At 36.3% G+C, this 14568-nt stretch overlaps 1 protein-coding gene across 1 annotated transcript in view; it reads left to right on the top strand.

Annotated features, from left to right (window-relative positions):
* GBE1 (1,4-alpha-glucan branching enzyme 1) overlaps nt 1-14568 on the top strand; it is a 59090-nt gene that overhangs the window by 20243 nt on the left and 24279 nt on the right. Inside the window, exons 6-9 of the mRNA XM_053456890.1 lie at nt 1277-1367; nt 1460-1669; nt 12547-12662; nt 12782-12909. Of these exons, the coding sequence (XP_053312865.1) occupies nt 1277-1367; nt 1460-1669; nt 12547-12662; nt 12782-12909 (545 nt within the window). The remainder of the gene's footprint in view (nt 1-1276; nt 1368-1459; nt 1670-12546; nt 12663-12781; nt 12910-14568) is intronic.

The raw sequence follows: 14568 nt of genomic DNA, 5'->3' as shown, positions 1-14568 counted from the left end.
AGATTTTTCCAATTAAAGTCAGAGAAAGTCACTGTATATTTTATTTTTTCTTTGTAGTTACTTAGATGATATGATAAAAATAATGATATCTCCTGATAAATTAAAAAAAATAAACAATATATACGAGAGAAAAAAAAATACAGCTAAACAGCAACACCGCAAAAATGCTAAAACAGTCTTATTGTTACGGGGTTAAGCTATGAATATAAGATAAAAATATTATGAAATAAATTATTCTGTGAGTTTCATGCTGACTTACTCCTCTGATATCCCGCTATGTAATATTTTCCACAAGCGTCTTACAAAAGAAGGTACGCTTTAGATTTCAGTCCGGTCATTTCATATATGTATGAGTGCTTAGAATAAAAATATTCGCTCCAGTCGCCTTACTGTTTTTGGAACAGCAATGTAAATGATTGTGTTATAAAATTCCGGTGTCTATTAGAAATATAAAGTATATTAAGAATTCAGAAAGAAAAACTAGGGACTTCTTAGTCTGCTCTCATTAACCTGAAGGTCATTCTTTACTGATGATCATTTTTTGGTCGTTTTAAGTATTGTGTTTTCACTGACATGAAAGTTTTTATTAAGAAGGATTCTTCCAACCTCTGTGGATTCATCACTTTTCCCGTTAGATTTCCTACATTCCCTATCACAGAGCAACCGTTTGAACAGAGTGAAAAAAATTACACAAAAAGTATCATTTTTATCTTTTGTTGTTTCTACTTCTCAAAGCAATGCAGATTGATTTTATGCTTGTACTTTAAGAGGTTCCTTCAGGGAACGGAATGTGATAAGGAATATGTAATGATTAGAGATAGAAGTACAGTGTGTTTGAAATAAATTTCTAAAACAGCTATAGTTAAGGACATTGTATGGTACAATCAATATGTTGGCTCTAATTGCTTTGATGCTCTACGTTGTAAATATCAAAAGTGCGAGTTAAGTTCTGGAGATGCAGATGGACAAAGTTAATATTCAAGAGTCAAACGGGGCCTCCATTTGCATATCACTAATGTCTACATTAAGGAAAAAAATGAAATAATTGTGACCTTCACGTTATTTGCTAGAAGGTTGATCGCATTGAGACATTAAATCCGGTTTCTGTTATAGGCATTGTTCTAATGATTATCTATGCATTCTCATTCAAAATGCGTATGAAAAATATAAGTACCTGCTAAATACCATGGTAACCTGAAATGCAACTTTAACAATCTGTAAAGATAATCTGTGTGATATTACAGGAAAATGTTGACTCTTTTTATGTATTTATTAGGCTATAACTGCATACAGCTGATGGCTATCATGGAACATGCATATTATGCATCTTTTGGTTATCAAATCACCAGCTTCTTTGCTGCTTCAAGGTAATTTAAAATGCAACATGCCCATGGTTACTATCAAAAGCAGTGTGTGTACTCGGAATATTCTTTGAGATATTATGTGTTTTAACATTCAGTCGTTACGGGACGCCAGAGGATCTTAAAGAACTCGTTGATGTTGCCCATTCCATGGGAATCCAAGTTTTGCTTGATGTTGTACATAGTCACGCATCCAAAAACACGGAAGATGGACTCAACAATTTTGATGGCACCAGCTCCTGTTTTTTCCATGATGGATCGAGAGGAAATCATGACCTCTGGGACAGCAGACTCTTCGATTATTCCAAGTAAGTGTCCAACAGTTTGTTCTTAGCTTAGGTTTTAGGTACACTTCTAAAACAATTCAGCAAGCTATAGGTATTTCCAATTATAGCATTTAGCATCATTTAAAGCAATTTATAATAATAAAAAAAATCCAACCAAATATACATTGTAAAATATTGTATCTATATACAATATATATATAGCTTTATACAGTACAGTATATTAAATCAAGCCGGAATGCTTATTGTTCTCTATGTTTTATTAAGGTTTCCTGATTTTCATATGAAGTACTTTTGTAGTTTTAACATACTTTGTGAAAAAACACATGAAATGTGAAAAAAGTATTTTTTATTGAATACTTTATTCTGCTAATGACCTTTACAAACCAGAAATATGGAGCAGAAAAATGTCTATAAAAATGTCCATAGTTTATAGACACTTTTTCTATTATATGTTACTGTTTATAACATATTGTTTGAGGGGAAAGAATAATGTAACAGGTAATATCTTTCGCTAAAGCGCATGCGAGTGGCTGAGCACACCTAATACGATTACTTCTTATAAATGCATTAAAAGTAAGGAGATGATCTCTTGTACAGCACGTAGAGTATTTTAAGACTTTTAATCTTTTAAGTCTTTTCTTTAATTGTTTTGGTCCTTCTAGGAAGCAGTATAACGAAATGTAACGGTCTATATCTCTTAGATGTTATATGGGAAGCAACATAAATATTTTTACTTTAGAAAGAAGAACGAGTTTTACAATAATAGGTCATAATCATAGATGAACTGTCTGAGGCTTAGAAGCAATGTAAGGACATCTTACTTTACTGAGAGGGTGTGATCTTACTTGGCCTCCCAGCAGAAGTTGTGGAGACTAATGCAGTGAGGGAATTTAATCATGCATGGGGTAAGCGTAAGACTATCCTGAATCTTAGACAAGACCAAGGACTGATTAAGGTTTGAGTTATTAAACCAACACAAATGGGTGGAATAGATGGGCATAATGGTTCTTATGCGCTGTCAAGTTGTATGTTTCCAAGTATTCAGTCTTTTTTTTATTTTTTTTATTTTAATACATAAATCTTACAAAAAACAAAAAAGGACAATAACTTACAATACAATAGCAGCATGAGATATTGATTATTGCTGATCATCTATAGGTTTCTTTATGTATAGAGGTCTATGTGATCTTCTAAATTCAGTCTGGTTACAAATTATCTATGCATGCACATTACAAATATAGACAACATTATGAACATTAATATAGTATATGGTATCTGTAAGATATTTTCAGATAGAGATTTCCAAAGTGTGTTGATCCTCTTCTCCTCTAGTTTGTAAGTATTTATAGGGTAAGTCTTCCCCATATTTCCCAATATTTATGCATAAGTCCATTAGCTCTATAGTAACCATATTCCATATTCTTTTGATTAAGAATCTGGTTTTTAACATCTGTCCAGGAAATTATCTTTTTTTGCCTCCAGTTTCTAGCTATAACTACCAACATTGCTAAAGAATTCAGTCTTAAAACCCTTCTTTGGGATGTGGTTTTTACGCTCTAGAGTCACTGAATAGGAGATTTCTGCTCTTCTTCCCTCCTCTCTCCACAACACCCATCATCTTCATCCTTTCCACTCTCATCTTTGCTGGCCGCTCTTCATAGCCGTCCTCTTAACTACATTTTTTCACTTATCTCCACACAAGTAGGTGCTCCCCCTGCTCTTATCTTCTTTGCCTGTACTCTGCTTTTATCTCTACCTCTCATGCTTGTATAAATAATTTTCCAAGGGATCTCCCTGTCCTATGGAATGCCCTGCACCACCTTATTAGACTATCTTTTCTTAAGACCTGTTCTTCAGGGAAGCCTATTATCTGACAGATTAACTCCAATCTCTTTATAGTAGGTTATTTATTTAAGAAACATATTTTACTTAAAAAGCGTATTTATGTTTATGTCCAGATACGTTACCACCAAGAGGCCCACCTAAGACTTTAGGACTTTCACCTCTTGTATACTATATGCCCGCATCCTTCTAGATTTTAAGCTTGTTTGAGCTTACCTTTTTGTTTCTGTAAGTCAATTATGTGATACACTACTTATTATGTCCTGCTTACACATTATACATCTCTGCAGTATATGATGGTGCTATATAAATCAATATGTTTCATATCTATTAATATCTATGTATTTAAATTCCTTTACGCTTATCTTCTTTTCCATCCTTACGTTTCTTTCTTTCTTTTCCTTTGATTCCCTCCCTTAATTTAGTGCCACAAAAGACTTTATATGTCCTTAACCAGATACTTTCTTTCCTTTTGTGCTAACCGTAAAACGTTTCCGAGTAGACAGATCCAGTACTAACAAAACAGCTAATCGACTAATGCAAAATTCCAAACTTTTACTTTTCCACCAACTGTCCACCCTGTGTGTTTTTCTTTGCGTGAACGTATCTGATATAATGCAATTAAATATAGTCTGGTTTCTCATTTCTTAGAATAACCTGAGTTTTGTTAACACATTCACGCTGTATATAATATCTCGGCAATAAACCTGCGAGACACAATGTTCTTTTAGCAAAGTGTCACCTAAGTGACGTTCATATGTTAAATGGCTCAAAGGTGCCAGTCGGACTTTCAGCCATTATGGTTCATTGTGCATTAGCATCAAACAATTCCCACGCACAACATCTCCTGAGTTATTTTAGTTGGTGTGTCTTTTATACTCCATCAGCAAGATTAGAGTGTAGAACAAATGGGTAACTCTGGTTACTGGATCATGGAACCCAACAATCTTAGAATTAGTAAAACTGCTATCCAAAAGTGCCTTTTTATTGTATTAGAAATGTTTGCCATGAAAAATGTAGCCATTGAGTGAAGTGTATGTTAGGTCATCACATATTCAAATTGTGTGGTTTTCCATGTGTGTTCCACCGCTCTGCAAACAGTTTTCTCTTGTAGGTGTTATCACTAAATCTGTTTTATAACTCCGTTGAGAAGCAGATCCAAATTTAGGTAGTCTAATGTGGGTGGTTGATCCTTCACCGGAGGAAGCTGCTTGCCCTAGGGTTGGGCTTTAGATTAATCGGCTGCCACGGGGACTTAACTGCACAGGAGCTGTAGAAAAATCTTCGGCATATAACAATCCACAGGCAGGGACGTGGAAGTTCGTAGATATTTTTAGCCAGAGCATGGCTGTGAATACTCAGGGGTCCGTGGATGAAGACGTGGTTAATGTAGATGACTACCGTAGTGTATAGTGTACTCTCTAACGGGAATTATAACGAATCTCCCAATTAACACTTAAAGGACTGTTAAGGGACAGTTCCCTTCTCAAACTTTTTAAAGGGAAAGTACCCTATTTATAAAATTTGTTTAATTTCACTTGGTGCTCAACACCTCTGTGGGTTATCGACTTCTTGTTTTTTGCTTCCGTTTTAGTGGTTGGAATGTAGTTATAGTGTTTAGTAGCACAACAAAGTTTATTTATTTGGTTACATATCGTTTGCGCTTTTTCACATCATCTGTATATCTGTTATCATCATTTAAAAACTGCATTTTATGTTTACTCGGGTTATCTTTGTCTTTTATAATAAAATTAGCTTGATGATCTGAAACACTTAAGGGTGACAAATGTGGAAAAATAAATCGGGAAAGGGCAGATACTTTTTTACAGCTCTGTATGTGTGCAACTTTGGCTTGTCCTATCTTTTTGTGTGACCCAGAGAAGGTCACTGATCGACTTGTAAACTGACCAGCAGCCTTCTTCTACCTTGCCAGCAGATAAAGAGGAAAACCTTGTGTTTATGGTTAAACGTTATGGTTAAAGCGTGAGTAAAAAAAGATCAGATAGGCCAGGGTTCAACAAACCCCTTCCCGGCGCCTAAGGGTTATGCTTTCCTGCGGGGGCATGGTATAGGGGTGCCGTGAGGCTTCCAGTGGGGTCACGTAAAGGCATGACACTCGCCTCCCTCGATATAAAAAGGAAATGTAAAAATAATTTATATTGTGGTATTGTGCTAGCATTTCTGCAATTTCCCCGAGGAGTTAGTGTCTCACACTGATATCCGTTTTACTTTAAGGTAACAGCATTTCGTAACTCCTAACGTATGGTTTGTTGTTGTGGTTCTTAAGATCAAGTTATAAGCCCAACATCAACAGTTTTTAGTTTTTTCGAGAGGCAGAATAGCATTGCTTTATCCTGAACAGATTCTGCAGTATTTGCTATAGAGCACTTATGTCTGAGCATTTGCTGCGTATCAAAATATCAACTCACTACAGGAAGGTGTAAAATAAAAATAAATAAAAAAATTAAAATAAACCAAAGTCCAAATAGCTTTTGTAATAATTCAGAATTTCACTGTGCAATTTTCACAATCCAGAATTCACTGCGGGTTGGAGCTCCCTGGATACCTGTACATGGGAATTTCGCACAACAACTTGTGATGTCATAGGTGTAAATCAGCCTCTGTATTCTAAATGCCAAAATCTAGAACATAGATCTATGCTTTTCTTTATCACTTAATGTTCTGTTTTATTTGTCATAGTGAAATGCGTTTTGTTAAGCAATTTAAACAGAGAAAATGTAGACTATAGCTTTTGGGAAGATTTTCATTTTAAGCCTGACTTTGCATTAAAATATTTTGCTCTATAAATTCTAATTAAAGCACATCCCATCTCCGTCATATCGACAGCTGAAATGGCATGACCTGTATCCCGGTTTGCTCTTGAAGAGCAAATTATAATCCCTGTAAAATGTCAAGCAATCTACTAACAGTGCAATAGTAGCAGACCTGCTGTTTTCCTATTTATTAAAATACTTGCAATCCACCCAGTCAGCGCTAGCCCCCTGCCATTCCGGTTTAACAAATCCGCAGGATCTGTATCAATATAATTTGCTAGTGTGTATGTTACTGAACATTGAAGGCAACTCGATGATGGCATTAGCCACATTTGAAACATAATTCTACAGAATGTGAAGCGCGTAGAAGTACGCTTAATATACTTATTTGTAAAACAAGAACAACATCAAGTTGCTTAGCAATTGCAAATTACTCTACCACCTTTAATTTGGATTAGTATTTGAAGAGCAAATTGTCATCGTCAAAATGTTTAGCATAAGTAAATTCATTTATTAAACCTACGTGTAGCTTGTAGCTTTTGTTTTGTAATTAGTGTAATGGGTTCGCAGATATTTATCTTTGAATTGAAACCAAGTCACCAGTCTTAGCTCTGTAGCTTTTAAGAGTCCTAGGGAGAAACTTTCTATGTGAAGAATATAGACTTTTTTTAATGGAAAGAAACTGTAGCTAAATGCAGAGTTGGGCTGAGTAGGTCCTTTCCTTCTGTTGCTGATCTCTGGAGTTCCCTGAACACATTGTTTTATATTTGCTAGAGGACTTGCCAAATTACAATAAGGACTTCATACAGTTTCCATTATACTATATTATATTATATATGTACTGTGTATTAGACACGTGCAAATGGGACAAAAACGGTTCAGAATTTAATTCACTGCTCATTCGGTTCCGCTGAAAATTTTTAATTAGGGAACGAAATTAATTGCCCAGTGCCCACATTCACCCTCTCTCACGCAAACTCTTTCATTCTTGTTTGCTCTCTCTCTCTCTCTCTCACACTCTCTAAATGTTTCCCTGCCCTCTTAGACGACAACTTCCGCTTCTGCCGACCGCTTCCTCTTCTTCTATCTTTTATCTTCTCTTTCTTCATCATTTTACTTTGTACACTTTTTTTAATTGGGGATCCCTAGGGGATCTCTCTTGGAACTGGACAGTACTCCTTATGATATCATGGTGACATTACCGGTCTGTTTTATTTTTTTAACTATTTAAAAATAATAATAAAAATAAGTATTTTTGGAAGATCGAGAAACACTGTTTGCCCCTTTTTACAACCTTCACTTCATTAGAAAGTGGCTTGAAATGAAGTGTAAAAAGCCAAACTAAGTTCAGAGGGTTACCGTATATAACGCGTTTCCATTTCTGAACTCTGGATGTGTTTAAAGTGAAACCGTTAATGGGCCCTTTTTTGTTTTGACATCATAGAGCAGTTAAAAGAAGTAATTGTCATGTATAGAAACTAACAGGATTAGACATGCATACATTTCACTATAAGTTTGCAGTAGTTCTGCGTGGTTCCCTCATATTTTATTCAGCACTTAAACTCATTTTGAAAGGAGATATAATAGCAACATGCGGCAGGTAAAAAAAACCCTAAAAATAATATTCTTTTCACATGTAAGCATGTTTCAACTCCCAGATGGTAATGTTTATTTATACGGCGTCAAAGCAAAATGCAGTAAAAACGCTTCGTACCTTAATTAAATCCCAGAAGGCCTTTTATGTTGATTCAAGTCTTGGTGCTAGAACAGAGGTGAGCGATGTGGTACTCCAGCGTATCCTCTGGGGGTGTAGGTGAACATCGTATAATTGGTGTTGGTTCTTTAAACACACTTTTTATTTACTCTAGTGGGATATTTTGATAGTCAATGTCCCATTTACATTTCTGGGCTTTAGTGGGTGGTTGTGATGGTCCATTTAAAAGCCCTGAAAATGTAAAAAAATATTATGTGTTCCGAGTTCTGTTTATTAAAGCAACTCTGCCTAAAGTCCTAATTAATAACGGTGCTGCTATTTTGGCTTCAGCAATTCAGCTTGTTTAAATGTGATATTCCACAAACACTACCGACTTTAAACAGTGCAAGGTGTATGATCCACAGTGGAGACTTAACTTTGACTTTATATCAAATACATACAAGTGAATTAAAACGTGTTTCATGTTTTTTATTACCTTTAATGTGTAAATCATTCCTGTTTCCATTTAGCTCTAAATTAGAGAAGCCACTGTTCTGATGATATATCAATCTATATCATAATACGGCATGGGTGTCTCTGATTCCCCAAATCATAAACGTGTATATAACAAAAGCCCTACATGTGCATCCCTGGGACTTCTTATTGATCCCCTATTGGCCTTCATAGTCGGATACATGCATACACAGTTTAATTTATTTGTCCTCCACAGTCTAAGTGAAGGACAGGTTGAAGTTCCTTACTCCATTTGGTCCTCTTGTGAAAATGTGTTGTGTTTACTTTGGAATCAGTGAGTACAGTGTACCTAAGTGAATATGTTCCACTTTTAATATCTTTTATGAGACGCCTGATCGCCTACTTACTTACAATAATAGGTTGCATTCATTCTGTTTAAGTGTGTTCATAAAGTGGCTCCTGATGGTATATTCTCCGCTGCCTTTGCACATTTCCATAACTTCCAATGCTCTTTATTCCCCCATTAATTCAGATTTATAACCGTATGTGTACTTGTTACATATTTATGGAATGTGGACTACTTCTAGATAGTAAGCTTGCGAGCAGGGCCCTCTTTACCTAATGTATCAGTGCATCTTAGTCTGTCAGTTCTGGTTTAGTCAGACCCCTTGAATGTATGTATTGTGTAAAGCACTGCGTAACTTGGTTATTATATAAATGCTGATAATGTTTTGACTGTCAAGGAAAGCACTTAGGGTCGACAACCAAACTATGAGGCTGTATACGCAGGGCCCATTGAGTTCAGCCACCAAGTTTTAGAGTTTCTCTTCTAAATTTTCCAACGTGCCAAGGTTTGTCAATTACTCCCTGCACCCAACAGACATTCATTCATTTAATATTTAATATGTTTAGTATCCATTATTAGAGTAACTGCTTGACTTTTTAGTTGCATCAGCAATCTGCCTCCTGTTGCGGGTAGTTCTCTTAATTTCATGGTGACAGGCTTGGGTGCCTTTCCATATAATTGGAATATCTATGTTGAGGACGAGTAGTATGTAATAACACAAAACATACTTTGTTAAGCATGGGTGTCATTTGCAGGTTGTGTTCTATGTTCTAGGGAAAATTTTGCCTCCACTTCATCGTTCCGGCTTACGTGTGTCCAACGATTAGAAAAGGTGAAATTAACATAGGATGGAGGAGTTAAACTAAAGCTACTCCATATGAGCCCAAACCCTGACTCCTGTAGTTTCACCATCGGCAATGTACCGTACCCACCCAGAACTAAAGCCACAGCAATTAATCTGTTAATTCAATTATCCTGCCTGAGAGAAGTGTCCCCAAAAATAGTACAGCAGCAAATGATACATTACGTATAACAATTAATAGGTTTGTATCTGCTATACAACGGTCAGCGCGACACTGCAAACATGTTTTGGGGTTTTCTTTTAAGCGTAAAGCTTTGTGCGAAGGCTTAAAATGAATGGTAAAACGGATAACTTAGTACAGTTATTACATATTCAGCGCAGCAAATATGTACATTGTAAGTGTCGCACGTTGGCATAGCACTATTCAGTTATTCTCAAAGTCACCTTGCATTTTTTTCATTTTTTAATGCTAATTAATATTCTAGAAAAGACTTCTTAATCGCTGGTGGGGAAAAGATTTTGAAACCAGATTATTGCTATATTAAACCTAATATTCTTTTCTCTCTTTTTTTTTTTCAATGCACAGCCTGTTCAAGATGTGCCTTTTAACTTTTTCACTTTAAATGATTATCTCGAGTTTTAAGCCCATGGCAATATGATTCTGTGTGCTGATTGGCTAGGCGCTTACATAAAAAAATTTAATTGTTTTATAAGAAGTATCTTTCAAGCAACCATATGCCCACACATTTCACAGTACACCTCACATAGTACAATGACATTTGGGAAATGAAAGAGAAAACTTCAGAGAAGCTGTCAAGGTTGGAAATGCCAGGATGAACATTAATTTACTCTGGTTAATAATAGGAGCAAAATGGAAGAGAAAAGTTAGTTTCTGGAGTAAAAGGAGAAGTGGGCCAGAGGAAAGAAATTGCAGAGAGTTCTAGGACAATATGTAATGATCTTATCTTTCACTCTGGCTTCAGAGAGAAAATGTTTTATATATATATATATATATATATATATATATATATATATATATATATATATAATGACACACAGTGGCAATAAAACGTAAGTGGTATGCTTGCTTTTGTATAAGCTTGTCTTAAAATATATGATCTTCATCTTACTTAAAATAATGAACAAACCCTGTGATTGCGTCATTCAAACAATCACTGTGCGTGTTGGAGATATGTGAACCCCTAGGCTCGTCACTTCAATAAAAGCTAATTGGAGTCAAGAGTTGGCAAACCTGGAGTCCAATCAGTGAAATGGGATTGCAGATGTGTGTTAGAGCTACTTTGACATAAAAATAAAGACTCAAATTTTGAGTTTGCTAACCTCAAGAAGCATCTGTTGATGTGAACCCTGCCTCACGAAAAAAAAACCTACAATCAAGAACTGTTGACTTGCATAAATCTGGAAAGGGTTGCAAAGTAATCTCAAAGAGTTTGCATATTCATCAGTCCACAGCCAGACAAATTGTTTATAAATGGACACTATTTATAAAGTAGTGTCTACTTTCCCTAGAAGTGGGCGCCCAGCCATGATGATTTCAAAGTCACATTTCAATGAGGTGAAAAAACAACACTAAATCATGGAAAAGGTTAACTCTGTTCATGAGTCTACCATATGCACTACAGGAGATGACGGATGAGGCAGCTGCTCTCCAATTTAACGTTGCTGTTTTCCTAAAGTTTGCCAACGAGCACCTTGACGCTCCACAACGGTACTGGGAACCTGGTTCACCCTTGCTTGAGGTTATTGCTGCCAAGGAGGTTTGATTAGTTACTAAATCTGAGGCTTCACTTATTACATAGTTACTTAGGCTTAAAAAAAGACATGTGTCCATCAAGTTGAGCCTTTCCTATATCTGTTAATTGCTTGCCGTTGATCCAAAAGAAGGCAAAGCTTAAGCACACTGTATTTGTCTATACCAGCTGACTTAGATGTAGATCAGATCACATTTTATGAACCATTAGTGCAGAAAACCAGGCAAATCCAACCTTTTCTTGCCACTGTATTTATGTATATATATATATATATATATATATATATATATGTGTGTGTGTATGTATATACATATAAATATATAATGTGTTTTTATGATATTTATTTGTTAAGATTTGAACTTCTCAAAGGACTCTAGGATTAGATTGCAAGCAGTGGGGTTTAACTTCAACATTCCCCTTTATCCCCTTTGGTTGGGCCTCTGGGTGCTCAGTTGCTGCCAGGACTGCTGCCTACAACATACTTATTGAGAAAGTTCTTGGACACCAAATGTAAAGACAAGTGGACTTGTACTCTGGGCGGATAATTTAGGATCGCTGAGTAATACTCAAGCAATGTAGCCATGGTGTCCAGACATACTCACAGTCAAAGTCGAGCTGGGATCAAAACACTAAGCCAGGGAAATAAATTAAATTTGTTAACATGGAAAGGCTAAGGTCATCCTCAAGGTTTCAAAGCATCAAATACACAGCAAACCCAATAAATGTGACTTCTTCGTTAGGTGGGAAATATTACCAAAAAAAATAAATAAATAAATACAAGTGTACCTTTCGAAGAGGTCATTGTGTTGAACTGATTAAATACTAAAATATAAAGTTTGTCTTAAGCTCTAGGTGAATTTAAGTACACGCTACATATAGCAGGGGCACTCAAGAGATTTAACCTTTCCTTACTTTGCCATTTGCTCTTTGCTTTAAAACCTGTCTAGGGAGAGTAAATGGCTTACAGGATGTGCCTTATAGGAAGGTATTCTTTAGTAGAGTTAAGGGACATTATAAAATTAAGGTTATCTTTGCAGATCATGACCGTTCTGGAATTAGCATGCCTAATTATAACGATTATGAACAATTTCAACAGGGTTAGTGACGTGTGAGACATTATTCAGATATCTATTCTCCCTACAGATAAAAAGGTGTTTTAAACGTGTTTATAGCAACACTGGTATTTTCCTTACAGCTGGGAAGTTCTGCGATTCCTTCTATCAAACTTACGGTGGTGGATCGAAGAATATGGCTTTGATGGTTTTCGTTTTGATGGAGTCACATCCATGCTGTATCACCATCACGGAATAGGTAAAAATGCTATCGAAGAAACATGTCTCATAGATTGACACAGTAAATTCTATGAAGGTATATGGCTGTCCTTTATGCATGCTAGATGACCGTAATAACCTTTTTCTCTTGTGTTTCAGGATGTGGATTCTCTGGTGATTACAGTGAATATTTTGGATTACAAGTGGATGAAGACTCCATTGTGTACATCATGCTGGCAAATCACATGACCCACTCTTTTTATCCAAATTCCATTACAATAGCAGAGGTAGTGTGTTCAATCACGTCTTTATAGAATACGCCTATTGTTGGCATAACGTTTATAAAACGCTTTGGGAACTTTGCTTTTATGCCTGTATTGGCACAAGTACATTTCTTTTGCTTTTATTTACTCTATTCGGTGGGGGCTTTCCATCATTTTTTTTAGTCTCCTTACCCATAGAAGGCACAGCACAACCCAAAATGGTGGACAAACATGCCATTGTTCGTCATTCACAATGAACGGTGAAATAAAAAAAAAAAAAACAAACATTTCTTCTCTAAACTCTCAAGTAGTAAACGCTATTAATTTTGAAGGACCGACCAAGTGACAATCTTCTACTGTGGGAAGTGTTTGGAAAGCCCTGCATAATGTATAGTTAAATCTGAGCGTTTCCTTAATCTACTTACCCATGCATGGCCAACTCAATCCTAAATGCTGGAGAAACCAAAGAAATAATAAAACACATTTATTCTCCAAACTCTCCTCCCGACTCTTCCTGTAGTAAATAGAAACTGAGTTTAATGGTAAGAACCCTTTGACTTATCTAGTCTCCCAATTTTTCCTGATGTGACGTTTCAGACCTTATTCAGTCCTTGGCCTTTTCTTCAGGATCTTCAGGATATATATATGCCCATATGCCCACCCCATGCGTGTTTAAATTCCCTCACTGTTTTAAAGCCCAGAGGCAGGCATATGTTTCAATGTGTACTGCTTTCATGCAAATGCTTAGCCAACGGGGACAGATCAGAAGTCATCCAGCCACCATGCCTCTAGCCTGACAGCATGAAAAAGAGATCCAAAATCATATTGTCAGCGTAATATGTGACTCTTCAATAAATTAATGGGATAAATATTGGATTCTATGTGAATCCTAGAAAAGAGAGATCTAGAAAGGTCACACTGAAAGTTCCGGCATATTTAATATGTGCATGTTATTAATTTGTATAATTTCTGGGAAGAGCTCTGCAGAAAATGTTCTGGCTGCCAGTTCTCGAAGATATATGGACTAGAGAAAAAATATAAAAAATGTTTCCGTATATTTGTTTTTCGAGTTCATAGTTTTTATCATAGTTGATGATGCAGTTTTTTCATTTTTTATTATACCGTTATGTCCTTCAAACACACTTTTTGCCTAAACTTTTCTGTAAGAGGTTGTTTAGTACAATTGCCATGGAATCCACTAGCACTCTATAAATAAGAAAGAAATAATAAGTAACACCCCCCCCCTTCCACTCCAAACCCTGAACATTGCAGATAAGCCACTTCTTCTGTCTTAACTCATGATAGGGTCTGACCCATGGCAGCAGAGTGAAGGTCGGAACCAGCTCTATATTGCGGCTCCCTTGCCTTGTTTTAGCTCACTTTTTCCTAAGCTCCATGAGATCCCATCACATCGCCGTCCAACAGCCCTGCCGTGCCCTCCACAACACATCCCACCCTATTTGCAGGCTACCACCACCTTCCCAAACCTGCGGCTCTCAGCCTTTCAGCCGTTTTATTGTGACTACTCTAGCTAAAAAGAAGCTGGATGATTATTGTGTTTCTGCAGACAAGTGGATGTTAAATTGATTGGCCAAATGCGTCGCTGACATAAAACAATGTGAGAGTAGGAATTAGGATGCTGTTTACATTTATGAATGAGAAGGTTACATTTCAACATGCTGC

Source organism: Spea bombifrons, chromosome 2, assembly GCF_027358695.1.
Source record: "Spea bombifrons isolate aSpeBom1 chromosome 2, aSpeBom1.2.pri, whole genome shotgun sequence".
Classification (NCBI taxonomy): Eukaryota; Metazoa; Chordata; class Amphibia; order Anura; family Pelobatidae; genus Spea; species Spea bombifrons.
The sequence above is the reverse complement of the archived record's forward strand: the minus strand, read 5'-3'. Positions and strand labels throughout refer to the sequence as shown.